This window comes from Triturus cristatus, chromosome 2_2 (genome assembly GCF_964204655.1).
Source record: "Triturus cristatus chromosome 2_2, aTriCri1.1, whole genome shotgun sequence".
Classification (NCBI taxonomy): Eukaryota; Metazoa; Chordata; class Amphibia; order Caudata; family Salamandridae; genus Triturus; species Triturus cristatus.
The window spans coordinates 523,539,454-523,555,780 of NC_140582.1; the positions used below are offsets into that span (position 1 = coordinate 523,539,454).

At 47.1% G+C, this 16,327-nt stretch overlaps 1 protein-coding gene across 5 annotated transcripts in view; it reads left to right on the top strand.

The window, feature by feature from the left end:
• The window catches only part of DCLK2 (doublecortin like kinase 2), a 378,330-nt gene that overhangs the window by 44,473 nt on the left and 317,530 nt on the right, over nucleotides 1–16,327 (top strand). For all 5 annotated transcript variants that reach the window (XR_014978130.1, XM_085641650.1, XM_085641651.1 and 2 more), the window contains exon 2: nucleotides 15,748–16,082. Coding sequence is in view for 4 of the 5 variants with exons in the window: in XM_085641650.1 (XP_085497776.1) it covers nucleotides 15,748–16,082 (335 nt within the window). In the remaining variant the exon portion in view is untranslated. The remainder of the gene's footprint in view (nucleotides 1–15,747; nucleotides 16,083–16,327) is intronic.

Genomic DNA, 16,327 nt, shown 5'->3' on the forward strand with positions numbered 1-16,327 from the left:
CAATCAATTTAGAGGAGAAAGCAGCTAGACTGGGGTCCTGTATAGCAGAATCCCAGTCAGTCTAAGTCAAAAACAGTGATACATCAGCAAAAAGTGGGGGTAACCATAAGAAGCAGATCCTACTCTCCTACACACGATATGCCAATATATGCTATTCCAATGCACTCTACTTTTGTACCGCTTCATTCTATGCCGCTCTACTCTACGCCACTGCACGCTACACTGCACCACTCTGCTGTACGCCACTTCACTTTACTCTGAAACAATCTACTCTATGCCACTCTACTCCCCTCTACTCTTTGCCACTCTGCTCCACTCTACTCTATGCCACTCTATGCTATGCCACTTTACTGCACTCTGTGCCACTTTACTCTATGCCACTCTACTCTTCCAGTGCACTCTATGCCTCTCTACACCACTGCACTCTACAAAACCCTACTCGGCAACACTGCACTTTCTCCCACTCTACTCTATGCCCCTGCTCTCTATGCCAGTGCACTCTTCACCACTATGCTCCACAACACACTACTCTGCAGCACTGCACTTTCCGCTGTGTAATTAAACTTAAACTGTTCCTGACTATCAAAAAGGAGAACATGCCACTGAACACTACCCCACTCTACTTTGCTCTACAGCACTCTGTGCCTCTATACTTTGCCACTGCACTCTACGTCACTGCTCTCTATGCCACTCTACTCTGCCACTCTACACCACGGCATTCTACAGCACTGCACTCTACAACACCCTACTCTGCAACACTTCATTTTCCACCACTGAACACTATGCCACTCTACTCTGCACTACTGTACTGCACTCTGCACTCTACGCTATGCCAGTGCACTTTACACTACTACCCTCCACAACGCACTACTCTGCAGCACTGCACTTTCCGCTGTTTAACCTGTTCCTGACTATCAAAAAGGGGAACACCACCACTGAACACTACGCCACTCTGCTTTGCTCTACTGCTCTCTATGCCACTCTACACCACTGCACTCTACAACACCCTACTCTGCAACACTGTGCTTTCCACCACTGAACACCATGCCACTCTACTCTGCATCACTGCACTCTGCACCACTCCACCCTACACTACTGCGTTCTACGATGCTGCATTGTACGCTGCTGGACTATGCCACTGCACCCTATGCCACTGCACTCTATGCCACTATACTCTGCAGCACTTTATGCCAATGCACTCTACACCACTCCACTCAACTCTGCTCCACTGCATTCTGCACTGCACCACTCTACTCTATGCTACTGCACACTCTGCCACTCTACTGTACACCACTACACTCTACAACACTCTGCTTTGCAACACTGCACTCTGTGCCACTAAGATCTACGCCACTCTACTCCGCACTACTGTATTTTATGCCAACGCACTTCACTCTCTGCCACTGTACTCTGCATTACTCCACTCTACGACACTGTAGCACTCCACTGTACACCACTGCACACTATGGCACTATACTCTAGTCTGCACCACTCTACGCCACTGCACTCTATGCCACTTTACTCTGCTCCACTGCATTCTATGCCACTTCACACTACGCCACTTTACTCTGCACCATTGCACTCAACGCTACTGCACTCTACTATGCAACAATCTAATCAATGGCACTGCATTCTACGACGTTGCATTGTATGCCGCTGAGTTCTATGCCTCTGCACTCTATACCACCATACTCTGCAATACTCTATGCCAGTGCAGTCTACACCAGTCAACTCTACGCCACTCCACTGTACGCCACTCTACGGAACTCCAGCCAATTCCAATGCACAACACTGTATGCTACTTCACTTTACAAAACTGTACACCACTCTTCACCATTCCACTCTACCACACTCCACTCTCCTCTTCGCCACTAACTTTGTCATGCTGTTGTACAATATGACTAAATCACATTGACAAATCCAATAGCTCTTGCATAGGCGAGACATTTTGGCTTTGCCAATGCTTGTCTTTGTTCCTGTGGCTACAAGGGGTAGGTGTGAGGCGCCTTTCACCTTCAGACCCTCATAGTGAGGGGGACATCGTTGGACTGGTGTATAGGGCAATCGGGCAGTGCCCAATGGGCAGGTCTGATATGTCAGTGTGTTGGACGATTTTTGGCTGTTTATGAGCATATTTTATTGTTTAAAACAAACGGTCTTCCATACATAGCAAAAAACGTATACAGTGTGTCTTTAAATGTTCAAAACGACGTCAATATGCAAACATAGGCCATCTCTCATGCTTTCTAATTTACTAATGGGGGAGCCACTTTTATTTTGGTGCCCGGCCCTATATTCTATCCAAGTCCTACCCTGGATGGGGAAATTAAAACAAACTTGACAGTGTGTATCAGTGGCTCTCATAAGCATAGTTTGTGGGTGTGTTTCTAAGCACAGACGTGCTAGCTCTCTGCTTGAGAGATGGGACCTGGAATATTATCCCACAGCTCTCCGAGTCCTGTGCATCCGTTTTGCAAACCAGTGGCAGTCCCTTTGTGTGCACACTCAGAGTGATTGATCTGGCAGAGCCCACAATATAGCCAATCACTATATGGCTCAAGCCTTAGCTCACCAACTCTGTGCTGAAAATGACCAATTTAGGGGGTTAACAGGCCTGCCAAGTAGTGGATTTTGGAAGATAAGGGAAGGATTTTTTTAGGGGCAAGGTGAGATAGGTTACCAAAGGGCTATGGTACACTGTAGCTTAAAGTTGTGTGTGTTGAAAAGTGATAACATTATACTAGTGGCATAAATAATATTGACCGTGGCATAATGGTAGCGTTTCTTGCCATGTTTTGCGTATCCATGGAATGATCGTGTATGTCATTTGTATAATGAAGGCTCAGGCCTAATGGTAGCAATTCTGAGAACACATTCTATCTTTAAATTGGAAATCGTTGTTTTCCCACCCAATCCGAAATTACTAAAATGTGGATTGCAATCACGGGGGGGGGGATTGGGGACCCACTATATAAACAATCAGCCTTTGGTGAAAGAAACAAATATTTTAGTGTAGTAAAATCCAGTGTCTGAAGTTTCTTCTTAAAGACTTGTGGAGCCGGGAAGTCTTGCTTTTCCTCCTGCTGCATGGATGTGCTGGTACTTTGAAACTTGGATATCTCATGGCCTTGAGGTGTTAGTGAATTTGGCTAAACAGCACCACATCTTGTGGGCCAGGGAGAGATGTTGATACTGATGGGGGCAGACCGGGCCAGGGATAGATGATCTCATCAATGGGGCACACTGGGTCCAACTTTCTGGTAGTTGGGGTTCTGGTCCCTTAGGCACAAAAGGCTTAGGCCACACAGGGTCTCTGGTCCCTTAGGCACAAAAGGCTTAGGCCACACAGGGTCTCTGGGCTCTTGCTTGTGTGCATGCCAACCAGGCTGTCTACCTCTCTCAGCATGGAAGTGTTGCTTTGGGACACTTTTTCCACCACCCAGACCACTTAGGGTGGTTATGGTTCATGGCTTGTGCTAAGCCAGGTACAGAGTTTTGGGTCACTAGAAAGGGCAAGAGGTGGTTCCCACAAAGAAAGTAAACATTTGCTTTGGGTAAGAGTATCCTCCCCAGGCAGACTCACTACTTTCTTCCCCTTCGCTTGTAGATTGATCTTGGAAATTGCTCATCAGTTTTCTAGTAAAGGGTAGAGTGGACTTTGGTGCTCTCTGACCAGGTCTCTGGACCCCTACACTGTGTCTACTTGGTCAGGAATAGCAGGACAGGCATGTAGAGCAACAGGCTTAGTCCTAGCCTGGAGGAAATTGTCAGCATACAGTTTAATAAGCACTAAAGTGGGGTCTACGCATGTCTGTCGATGGAGTTCTTCCAGTTGAGCCACAGTGGATGTGCTCAGTTTGTGGCCCGTGAGCCGCAGCCCATTGCCAGTCAGTGCTGGAACATTCTCAAAGTTTGATCATCCAAACCATGAGCCTGGCATAGATTTTCTGATTCAGCTCTGGTGAGAACTCTTGTCGGTTTATTCTTGCTGGGCCTACACACAAAAAAGCAAGGAGGAGGAGGAGGAGGAGGAGGAGGAAGTAGCCTCTGAAAGACTAACCATGTTTCTCTCACGGCTGCAGCCGCCTTCTGTCTTACATCATTGATGTTCATGCTCTTCCAAGGGTATCCCAATGAAAGGTGCTCCAAAGCATTCTCCTGTCTGCACTCAATTGGAATATTTACAATCATTCTTGCCATGCAGTGCACTGAGGAGACCCAGGAGTTCATTTACACAGAGGTTAGTAGCTGCTACTGGGCCACAAATGCTGATCCCAGCCAGGTCCTGGCCAAAGGGATGTAGAGGGGGAGTGTACCACCTGGAGACCATACTGTGGGGTACCACTTGCTCTGTGGACCACCAAAGGTGTTCCTCTGAATACTAGATAGGTAGATTGTCAATTCGTATTGAAAGATCCTAGAACCACTGGAACAAATGCAGGGGAACACCATGGAACAAAAGAAAAATTGCAGTAATTGGAAAACTGCATTTTCAGATGGGGACCTTGATTCTTTCTTACTCGCGGCTACTTTTCATGCAGTGTACTAATGTTTTTTTAATAAGGGCTGCCTGCTAGCATGCGTTATAAAAGGGGCTGGAAACTCAACTGGCCAAAGAGCAGAGGCCGTTGTACAGAAACAGTTGTCGGTAGCCAAAGTGCTCTAAACCCATGGTGAGGTACTCAGAGCAGCATGATATGTGGGAGCCAGTAGAGGCAAGATTGCAGTAATCGGATTATAGGGGAGGTGATACCATATATTTGAGACAGCACTTGATGGCACCACCTAGGTTGCTCTTTATCCGTTTACATTGCGTGTTTCTACAATTTGAGTTGTCTTGTGATTAAACGATTTTCCCTGATTCCATTTATTTTTTTTAATGTTTCAAGGCTAGAATGTGAACACAGACAGTCTGACTCTAAAAGCAGCAAGTTAACAAATGGATCACACCTCCGCCCCCTCCCCACCCCTCCTCCACACTGCAGGACCAGCTGCAAAAAGTGAAGGAATGAGTATGTACATTGGAGTACTCTTGGTTGCCTTCCAAGCACAATTTCCCATGTCAACTTTAGGAATTTGCTCTTCAGTAAACATACCTACAATTTGTAATAATACTTCAATAATACACAAGAGGCTGAACACAGTCTCTCATGCACGTGGCATATGCAGGCCTTTTTATACTCTGCAAGAGTCATGATCATTCATTAACAGTGCTTTAAAACCTCGCATAAATCTAGGTGGGTACTAAATTTAAGTAGAATCCGCTTTTGCCAAGATGGGTCACCCCCTAGTGTGAAACAGATCAAATCTATAATTCACAAATGAATGGAAATCTGAATTATACACCTTGTAGGAAGGAAAGAGGATAAGGCCAGTGTTCCTCCTTGGTAACAATATTCGCACAGTGCTCGGTGGTGATCATTCCTAATATTTAAGACATTTGTAATATGAAAGTCCTTATATAATCAAACTGAAGAAAATAGGATAATGTACTCAACTAAGTGCTGATGCGTTAGAAGAGCACTAACAAATCATATTGTGTTTTGGACAACACTTGAACAAGGTAAGATCCTGTGCACAAGTGCAGATAGCCACCAAAAAGATCATTGTTGGAAGTAAAACATATCTGCAAAGTTTTTAATTAATTTCAATTACCTGTAAATAAATTGAGTATGGTTAAGAGCAGGTAGGACTAAATACCAGAACCAAAGGTGTGTTTAAAGAAACTAGGCTGGCCCAGACCAGCAGCAAATAGATTAATAGTGATGTTACTTGAACAGTTAAAGATACAGTTTAGTCAGTCTCCCTGACCAAGTTCATCGCCATATACAGCAAGTCTTGCATGATTTTTATGGTAAGCCTGTTTGGCAGTTGCCCTTGCCGACGTGCATGAAAAATCACTTGTGCAACAAGGCTGCCATGGGCCCCAGGTGAAGTGGAGGATACGGTACCCTAATAATTGGGTAGCAAAGAACTACCGAAATTGAACTCCTGTGGGCCCGACACTTCTGCACCTGTTGCACTAATGAAAGCTGTGATCTCATTCCAGTCTCCTCATTTCATACTCCTACTTCCTTGCAGTCACGGGCGGCATGACTCGTGGTGGGGGAGGGGGATGTTTATAAAAAATGTTTTTAATGTACCTCCCCCTGTTCCGCGCCGTCTCAGCTCCTGGCCGCGATCCCACGAACAGGAAGCAGGCAGCCTCCCTCCCCTCCCCTAAGCCCGGATCCCGCTAACAGGAAGCCTCCCTCCCCTCAGCCAATCGCAATGTGGTAAACAGTCGGGCCTGCAGCATTGGGCAAGCGACTCCTCCCCTGACCTCGAGCAGACCGGCCAGCCCCCAACCAAACCCTTCTGCTTTCTCGCAGTGCGAGAAGCAGAAACATAAAATGGTAGTTTTACCATTTTATGTTTCTGCTTCTCGCACTGCGAGAAAGCAGTGGGGCGACGCTCCTCCGCCCTAATGGAGGAGCTGCCCCTGCTTCCTTACCTGAACATCTCCAGCCCCCTCCTCTTTCTCATCTTCCATATCACGCTACTTTTCACCCTCCCCACTCCCATTGTATCACTCCGCTTTCTCTCCCCCTCTCATTCCACATTGATAGTTATAATTCCCCACAGTCCGATCTCTGTCCCTTTTTCCTTGCCTCTTTCTTTCCCCAGTGTCCCTTCACTTTCCCCAATACGTCCCTATTCTTCTTTTATCGCTACACCCTACTTTGTATATCTCCACTCATTGCTCCTCTTGCTGCCTCTGTATCTCCCCGATTTCCACTCTTCATGATTTTCTCCCCGTCTTTCTCCCTTTACACCTTTTTGCTCTTGCCTGTATTTCTATATTCATCTGTATATAGTTGGTTTCCACCTTTCACGCTCCCCTGTGTCTTGTAGTCCGTCTGTGCACAGCGGCTTTACCTGTTTTTCTCTCCTCCTCTCTTCCCTGTATCTCAGTATCCGGCTGTATTTTGCTACTTGTTTTCTCATCTCTCTACCCTCTATATCTCTAATCATCTGTATCTAAATGCTTTACAGCTATCGCTCTCCCCTATGTCTCGTAGGGTGACCAACTGTCCGTAAATTTCACGGACCATCCGTTATTTTAGCATGATGTCTGTAAGGCGTCCGTAATTTGGGGTCCCCAAATTACGGACACCTTACAGACGACATACTAAAATCAAATTGGGGAATTTCAGGAAGGTATGCTCTTCCCCTGCGAGAGGCCCTATGAGTTTAAAAGTTTCCACTCAGTGCTTCGCGCACTTATCTTTTAATCTGTAAACTGAGGCTGCCTGCAGCAGCCCTCCCCCCTCCCGGACCTCGCAAAGACTGTGGACTGGCCCATTTCCATTCTGAGATGGCAGACTATTATCACAGATAGAATGGCAATGGGCCCTATTATAGTGACCGCTTGTGGTGTGCCGTCTCCTGCACAAATCTTGATTGCAGCAAGGGCCTGATGTCACTTTGCAAAGCTGCGCTCATACTGAAAAACTGTGAAGTGCACGATTGTCTCAACTTTATATAAACTTATTTTGACTTGTACTTAATTTGGTTGTCTATTTACTTGTATACTATTGTGCGACCTCCTCTGATATGTCTGTAAAACGTGTTTTGTCCTGAATTTTTGTCCTGAATTTTGACCGTTTGTCCTGAATTTTTACACTGTCCTGAATTTGCACCCATGCCAGTTGATGACCCTAATGTCTCGCTATCCAATAGTATTTAGCTGCTGTACACCTTCTGTTCTCCCTCACTGCCCCCATCTTGGTATCGATCTGTATCTAGCGGCTCTACACCTTCTGGTCTCCTCCACTCTTCCCTGCATCTCGGTATCCATTTGTATCTAGCTGCTGTACACCTTTTGCACTGCACCACTCTTCCCAGCATCTCGATATCTATGTGTATCTAGCTGCTTCACACTTGGCGCTCTCCGCCATTCTTCCCTGCATCTCGGTATCCATCTGTATCTAGCTGCTTCACACCTTTCGCTCTCCGACATTATTCCCTGCATCTCTGTATCCATCTGTATCTAGCTGCTTCACACCTTGCGCTCTCCACCGCTCTTTCCTGTATCTAGCTGCTTCACACCTTGCGCTCTCCACTGCTCTTTCCTGTATCTAGCTGCTTCACACCTTGCGCTCTCCGCCAGTCTTCCCTGTATCTAGCTGCTTCACACCTTGCGCTCTCCGCCGCTCTTCCCTGTATCTAGCTGTGTCACACCTTGAGTTCTCCGCCGCTCTTCCCTGTATCTAGCTGCTTCACACCTTGCGATCTCCGCCGCTCTTCCCTGTATCTAGCTGCTTCACACCTTGGGCTCTCCGCCGCTCTTCCCTGTATCTAGCTGCTTCACACCTTGCGCTCTCTGCCGCTCTTCCCTGTATCTAGCTGCTTCACACCTTGAGCTCTCCACCGCTCTTCGCAGCATCCAGATATCTGTGTATATTTAGCTGCTTCACACCTGGCGCTCTCTGCCATTCTTCCCTGCATCTCGGTATCCATCTGTATCTAGCTGCTTTACACCTTTCGCTCTCCGCCATTATTCTCTGTATCCATCTGTATCTAGCTGCTTCACACCTTGCGCTCTCCGCCGCTCTTCCCTGTATCTAGCTGCTTCACACCTTGCGCTCTCTGCCGCTCTTCCCTGTATCTAGCTGCTTCACACCTTGCGCTCTGCACCACTATTCCCTGTATCTAGCTGCTTCACACTTTGCTCTCTTTGCCATGCATCTCGGTATCCATCGGTATCTAGCTGCTTCACACCTTGCGCTCTCCGCCGCTCTTCCCTGTATCTAGCTGCTTCACACCTTGCGCTCTGCACCACTATTCCCTGTATCTAGCTGCTTCACACTTTGCTCTCTTTGCCATGCATCTCGGTATCCATCGGTATCTAGCTGCTTCACACCTTGCGCTCTCCGCCGCTCTTCCCTGTATCTAGCTGCTTCACACCTTGGGCTCTCCGCCACTCTTCCCTGTATCTAGCTGCTTCACACCTTGCGCTCTCTGCCGCTCTTCCCTGTATCTAGCTGCTTCACACCTTGCGCTCTCCGCTGCTCTTCCCTGTATCTAGCTGCTTCACACCTTGCGCTCTCCGCCGCTCTTCCCTGTATCTAGCTACTTCACACCTTGCGCTCTGCACCACTATTCCCTGTATCTAGCTGCTTCACACTTTGCTCTCTTTGCCATGTATCTCGGTATCCATCGGTATCTAGCTGCTTCACACCTTGCGCTCTCCGCCGCTCTTCCCTGTATCTAGCTGCTTCACACCTTGCGCTCTCCGCCACTCTTCCCTGTATCTAGCTGCTTCACACCTTGCACTCGCCACCGCTCCTCCCTGTATCTAGCTGCTTCACACCTTGCACTCGCCACCGCTCCTCCTTGTATCTAGCTGCTTCACACCTTGCGCTCTCCACCGCCCTTCCCTGTATCTAGCTGCTTCACACCTTGCGCTCTCCACCGCTCTTCCTGTATCTAGCTGCTTCATACCTTGCACTCGCCACCGCTCCTCCCTGTATCTAGCTGCTTCACACCTTTCGCTCTCCACCGCCCTTCCCTGTATCTAGCTGCTTCACACCTTGCGCTCTCCACCGCTCTTCCCTGTATCTAGCTGCTTCACACCTTGCGCTCTCCACCGCTCTTCCCTGTATCTAGCTGCTTCACACCTTGCGCTCTCCGCCGCTCTTCCCTGTATCTAGCTGTGTCACACCTTGCGTTCTCCGCCGCTCTTCCCTGTATCTAGCTGCTTCACACCTTGCGATCTCCGCCGCTCTTCCCTGTATCTAGCTGCTTCACACCTTGGGCTCTCCGCCGCTCTTCCCTGTATCTAGCTGCTTCACACCTTGAGCTCTCTGCCGCTCTTCCCTGTATCTAGCTGCTTCACACCTTGCGCTCTCCACCGCTCTTCCCTGTATCTAGCTGCTTCACACCTTGCGCTCTCCACCGCTCTTCCCTGTATCTAGCTGCTTCACACCTTGCGCTCTCCGCCGCTCTTCCCTGTATCTAGCTGTGTCACACCTTGCGTTCTCCGCCGCCCTTCCCTGTATCTAGCTGCTTCACACCTTGCGATCTCCGCCGCTCTTCCCTGTATCTAGCTGCTTCACACCTTGGGCTCTCCGCCGCTCTTCCCTGTATCTAGCTGCTTCACACCTTGAGCTCTCTGCCGCTCTTCCCTGTATCTAGCTGCTTCACACCTTGAGCTCTCCACCGCTCTTCGCAGCCTCCAGATATCTGTGTATATTTAGCTGCTTCACACCTGGCGCTCTCTGCCATTCTTCCCTGCATCTCGGTATCCATCTGTATCTAGCTGCTTTACACCTTTCGCTCTCCGCCATTATTCTCTGTATCCATCTGTATCTAGCTGCTTCACACCTTGCGCTCTCCGCCGCTCTTCCCTGTATCTAGCTGCTTCACACCTTGCGCTCTCTGCCGCTCTTCCCTGTATCTAGCTGCTTCACGCCTTGCACTCTCCACCGCTCCTCCCTGTATCTAGCTGCTTCACACCTTGCACTCGCCACCGCTCCTCCCTGTATCTAGCTGCTTCATACCTTGCGCTCTCCACCGCTCCTCCCTGTATCTAGCTGCTTCACACCTTGCACTCGCCACCGCTCCTCCCTGTATCTAGCTGCTTCACACCTTGCACTCTCCACCGCTCCTCCCTGTATCTAGCTGCTTCACACCTTGCACTCGCCACCGCTCCTCCCCGTATCTAGCTGCTTCATACCTTGCACTCGCCACCGCTCCTCCCTGTATCTAGCTGCTTCACACCTTGCACTCGCCACCGCTCCTCCCTGTATCTAGCTGCTTCATACCTTGCGCTCTCCACCGCTCCTCCCTGTATCTAGCTGCTTCACACCTTGCACTCGCCACCGCTCCTCCCTGTATCTAGCTGCTTCACACCTTGCACTCTCCACCGCTCTTTCCTGTATCTAGCTGCTTCACACCTTGCGCTTTTCCTCTACTCCCCTGTATCTCTAGGTTCTCGTGCCCGATTTGCAATTCTCCACACCTCTTTACATCCTTTAGTGTATATCTTCAGTGTGTCCGTCTCTACTTTTTATATCTTACTAATTTCTACCTTTCTCCCTCCTTCCACTCCCACCTGTATCTCTGCTCATCTTCCCATCTGGTCATTCCCTCCTCTGTCTATTCTGTCATTTCTCTCTGCTCTCATTTCAGCTGTGTTTTTTTTTGCCTATATCGCCCACTCAACTAACTGTTTCTTTCTTCTTCCATCTCACCCACATAATTGTCCTTCCTCCTTTTATACCTGTAAACCGTCTTCTTTTTTTCTTACCTGTCTGTCCTCCGTTTCATTTGTTCACTGTCTTTTCCCCCTTGCATCTCTTTCCTCTCCTCCATCTTCTCTCTTGTAAGTCCTGTTCTTCATTGTTTTGCTCCACCCCTTCACTTGCTCCCTCCTGCACCTCTGCACCCTCGTCTGTGTCTCTTTTCAGTTATGTCCATCAATTTCGGCATACATATTTCTGTCCTTCCATTACACGACCCTCCTCTTTCCCTTATCCCCTGCACCACCCCGCCCTTCATTATCTGTCCGCTCCCCTATTTCTCTCCGTTATCTGCATTCTGTTTACCCTTTCATGTCTTTATCCCCCCCACTGCATATTTCCATTCTTTCTTAACCCATTGACTAATGTGCAGCTCCTCGCCCCCTCCCCACCAAACGTCCCCCCCCCCCCATAGAAATAGATGGACCCAGACCCCAGGCACGCGAAGGGAAAAATAAGTCGGAAACGGCAGCTGATGTAGGGCAGAGTGAGCCCGGTGGACCCCGCCCCCTCTGGGCTCCGGTGCCGCTGCACCGCTGATAGCCACGCCCATGTGAAAAACAGACTCCTGACTGGCAAGAGGGCTTCTAGCATAGTACTTGATTGAATCTGCTGTCCTAAGAAACATAATTCCGATACATTGTACATTTTTCCCCTTCCACGCACAACAGCAGAGGTACATACATTTAGCTGAGCATGTTGCACTGTGAATCCTTATGCACCGGTCATGCACAGGTGTCCAAAGTCTCGTACCCGTGACGGGCTGGGTACAGCCACCTGCAGAACGTGCAAGCTGTCCTATTGGATGCACAGCGCGTGGCTACCGGGTGGCTGACATGTGAGCAGGTGCACTGATGATCAGTAAGAAGATAATGTAATTTGAGGCCTACACAGTGCACCTTTGTTCCAAAGTGACACAAAAAGGCCACCTACAAAGGGGTCTGGTGCGGCTAAGAAACTGGGTTGTACCAGTGGGCACTGTAGCAGGGAACTCTTCCTACAACGATGTGGTCCAGAGCCTATATTCTCCCTCCATTATTATGTAGACCAGTCGATACACAACAAAGTATACATTAACATTCTGTAATAAGAGCTGCCAATGAGGATGTGTGGTCTGCAAGGGCATCAAGTGATCATATTAAGTTCAGAGATAGTGTACACGGATGTTCCCTTTCATCCTGGCAACCTATATTTGTCCAGTTCGGCTAACTGTTTCTTTTTTGTTTTCTCCAGTGTCTTTTTGTCAATTTTCCCCAACCCTTCCTTATCCCTCGATTTCTTTCCTTCTGCCTTTCCATCTTCCCTCTCTTTTAAGTAGTATCACTACTTAATCTGTTTTTCCTATTACAGAAGGGATGTGCGTTATGTCTCTTATCATCCCCCTTACCCTTCTAGCACCCCTTGTCTTCTCCTCCTCCTCATCCCAATCCCATCCCATGCCACCCTGCATAATGATCTGTTCTTTTCTTGGAAAGTTTGGTCTGAAGGACGGTGGAGAACAAAATGACTGGGTAGACCAGTGGGCTGACTGTCCATGAATTGCTCTGGTGTTGACTGAATGAGGACCTTCTGCCTCTAGTGTCTTCATAAAACTAACCCACTTAGTGGATGTACAATTAAATATCACTAAATTAATGCATTTACATGTTGGTGACTGTTATTCATTTGCAAGCGCTGTTTAAAGCATATTAACATCACAGTTAACCATATGTATCGGCCTGTATATATTACCACATAGGTTGGGTCAAAACCTGATGATGAAAACCCTAAGTGCATCAAGGATTAAATGTGTTTGCCATCACTCTTTGCTTTAGGATCACCTGGGGCATAAGTAACCTGTTTAACAGATCTTATCGCGTTGCAGTGGTGTGTGCTTGCTTGTCATACGTGTGGAAGCGCAAACGTTCCCACCCCACAAATGTAATGAAATATTATTCAAAGGGAGGATGGGAGTATTCCCTTCAGGAGCCCAAGTACTGTGTTTCCAATCCTTTAGCTAGCTGACTCCATAACTTTAGGAAGATTTAGGTGCCGTGATCTTCATTAATCGGTGTCCCGGGTTAGGGGTCCGTGCATTTGTGATGTGCATGATTTTTCCTGCCAGTTACTTCTTAAATATGGTTTATTCTCACTCTTCTGCCTTTGTACTTACTGTAAGCTCCTTCAATTGTAAGAGGTCCATTATTGTTGCTGGTTGTGAGGGCCTTGCATCGTTTGATTATTCAAGGTATGAAATGTAATCAACTATACTTATGGAAAATACAGTTCTGATTGACACCTGTGAAGCAATGAAGAATGCATCAGACAACATTTTGGACACTGTAGATGTTTTTTGGTGGGAAATTCGAATGTGTGCAAGATAAGAGTAACATATCCATAGCTAATAACAATTGCTACTTGACTATGAGGATAGCATGAAGGATAGACTGATTCCGTTTAAGGTATGCGAGTCCACAGGGCTGCCGAGTTGGAACATGAATGATTCAGTACCTACGGCAGCCAGTAGTCTAACCAGTACAATCAAGTTCACGTTCCTTGGATGAACGTGCCGGGAGGATGGTCCACAAGACTTGACGGAAGAGGGGGTGGTCCTTGGCAACACCTGATGACCGTGGTAAATATTGATCCTTTTGAAGGACCAGGTTGGGCTCTTCAGTGTTCTGCATGATAGGCTTATCTGGAGGAGAAGACAGTCGAGCCCTGGCTTGGCTCCAATGTCTTTCCATTTTGAAAATGGCCTCCGAGCTGCAGATCAAATGCAAAAGAGGGTTAGGCAGGAGGGATCCCGGTGGGCAGGAAAGACTTGAGTTCGCTGGGAAAGGAAGAGTTAGGGCTATGTGTCAGCAGACACGAGCAGAAGGCAGACTAAAGATCAGTCAATAACAAAGGTGTGGGCAGAGAATCTTCCCTGCATATACAGCTGTTCTAAAACAATTATGCATGAACTAATCCTCTTTGAATATGGACAGCACCAGACCTATGCAGGATGCATCCATAAGTACATCTTGGCATACCTTTGCTGAAGATTTACCACACAAATCAGAACCCCAAGCATTCATACCATAAGAGCTGTGGGACTAGACACATGACCATTCATGTGCTTTACCAAGCTACATATGCTGAACCATGTGCCATCTAATATCTTGCCCATCATCCATTTCTCTTCACCATGTCTCCCTGCCACTCAAGCCAGATTATATCCCACTGTGGAGAACACTACATCACTTAGATGAAGACAACGTGCTCCATCGAGTTGGGAAGCAGGGATGCTTTCTTTATGTCCTGGTTGGCTAGCTTCTTGACAGCTCAAAGAACTCCACATTGACCTGGTGCTGACAGACCACAGATAGCCCATCAGTTAATCTGAATGTGGGCCATGCCACTTAGAGCTCCTCCAGTCCTTTGTGGTGGTCTAGGTTTGCACCTAGTGAACACGGGGTTGAAAACCAAAATTGACTCTGGTGGTGTAGTATGGGACAAAGTTCTGAAGGAGTCTGTTTCTGTACTCTGTAGCTCATTTATACTCCATTTCTGTAATTAGTAGCACTGACCATAGCTGAACACTGGACAGGACTTACAAAGTGTTTTGTGGGACAGAATGCTTTTATTTGTCCATGTTTGAGACACACAAATGATTTTGAATGTTAATGGATTAGCTGAAAGTTCAATGGGATGGACAGCGTTCAGCGTACTGTTATGCTGAATTAACATCTCTGAATAGGTCAAAAGGATTTAGGTATCTCGACATTCAAAGTAGATCATCTCAAACTAAAAAATGCTGTCCAAAAGGCGAATGTTTATTCCAGGAAATATGGTCATGAGAGAGAGAGAGAGAGAGAGAGAGAGAGAGAGAGAGAGAGAGATTAAATGGCTGATGGCTAAAATTAATTCACCGGCTTAAAAAACCAAATACTGTATTATTCTTAGGGGAAAACTTAAAAAAATCCTATTTCTTTAATGTCCCCAGAAGACAGTTGATTGTTGGGTCTCTCCAATTGCTCTTAAAGCTAGTGGGAAATGCCTTTGGTTATTTTTCAATTGATGTTTTGCTGTGGTCCATCTTGAGTGAATGGAGAAATAGGGATTGTGGGCCTATATTCTCTTGGGGAAATTCATCCCTGGTTAACCCATTGCTAGTCCCTGTCGGTGAAGTTAGATTTTGTTTATCTGAATGATGTTATTGACCATTTTACAAGGATGCAAATGTGTAGAAATACAAGAATAAGATGTGGAAGGAGGTAGCTTTTCAAATAAACTTCTCAAAGCACATAGCATGGTTCTGAATACATGCCTCGCTATTGGTAAGTTTTTTTGCATTAATATCCCCCCTGTGTATTGGATTCAGTGCATGGAAGCAGCATTTGCAGAAGTTGTTCGTTGTATGATATAAAAAGTATTGTGCTATGTATGTCCTCATCACGCCCAGCAAACAAAAAATGAAAATGTTTTTGTGTTTTCTAAGGTGAAAGTTACGTGTGCGCATCAAATGAGCCATTCCGAAAAGTTGACTACAACAAGAATGTCAACCCAAATTGGTCTGTGAATGTGAAGACTGGATCTGCCCGGTCCCTGTCCGCCCTGACAGCGTTGAAAAATGAGATGAAAGAAGGGAAGGACTTCATCAAACCCAAGCTAGTGACTGTGATACGCAGTGGAGTGAAGCCGAGGAAAGCAGTGAGGATCCTCCTCAACAAGAAGACTGCGCATTCCTTTGAGCAGGTCTTGACCGACATCACGGACGCCATCAAGCTGGATTCAGGTGTTGTCAAAAGGCTCTGCACGCTGGATGGCAAACAGGTAAGATGGATGACTATAATATTTGCTACTATTCCGACACTCAAATGGATTTTGCGGGAGCAATTTTTATTTTTTCCCTTTTATAAATCCTAATGTTCCTTCTCTGATTGATCAAACTATAAAGGACCGTTTGTGGGGGGGGGTGTTGTGTCTTTTGTGGGATTTAAAAAAAACAAACATAGCAATGCAGCAACATTCTAACGTTGCTTTATAACTAGAAAGAAATATAGGATGAGCAGTTGGCA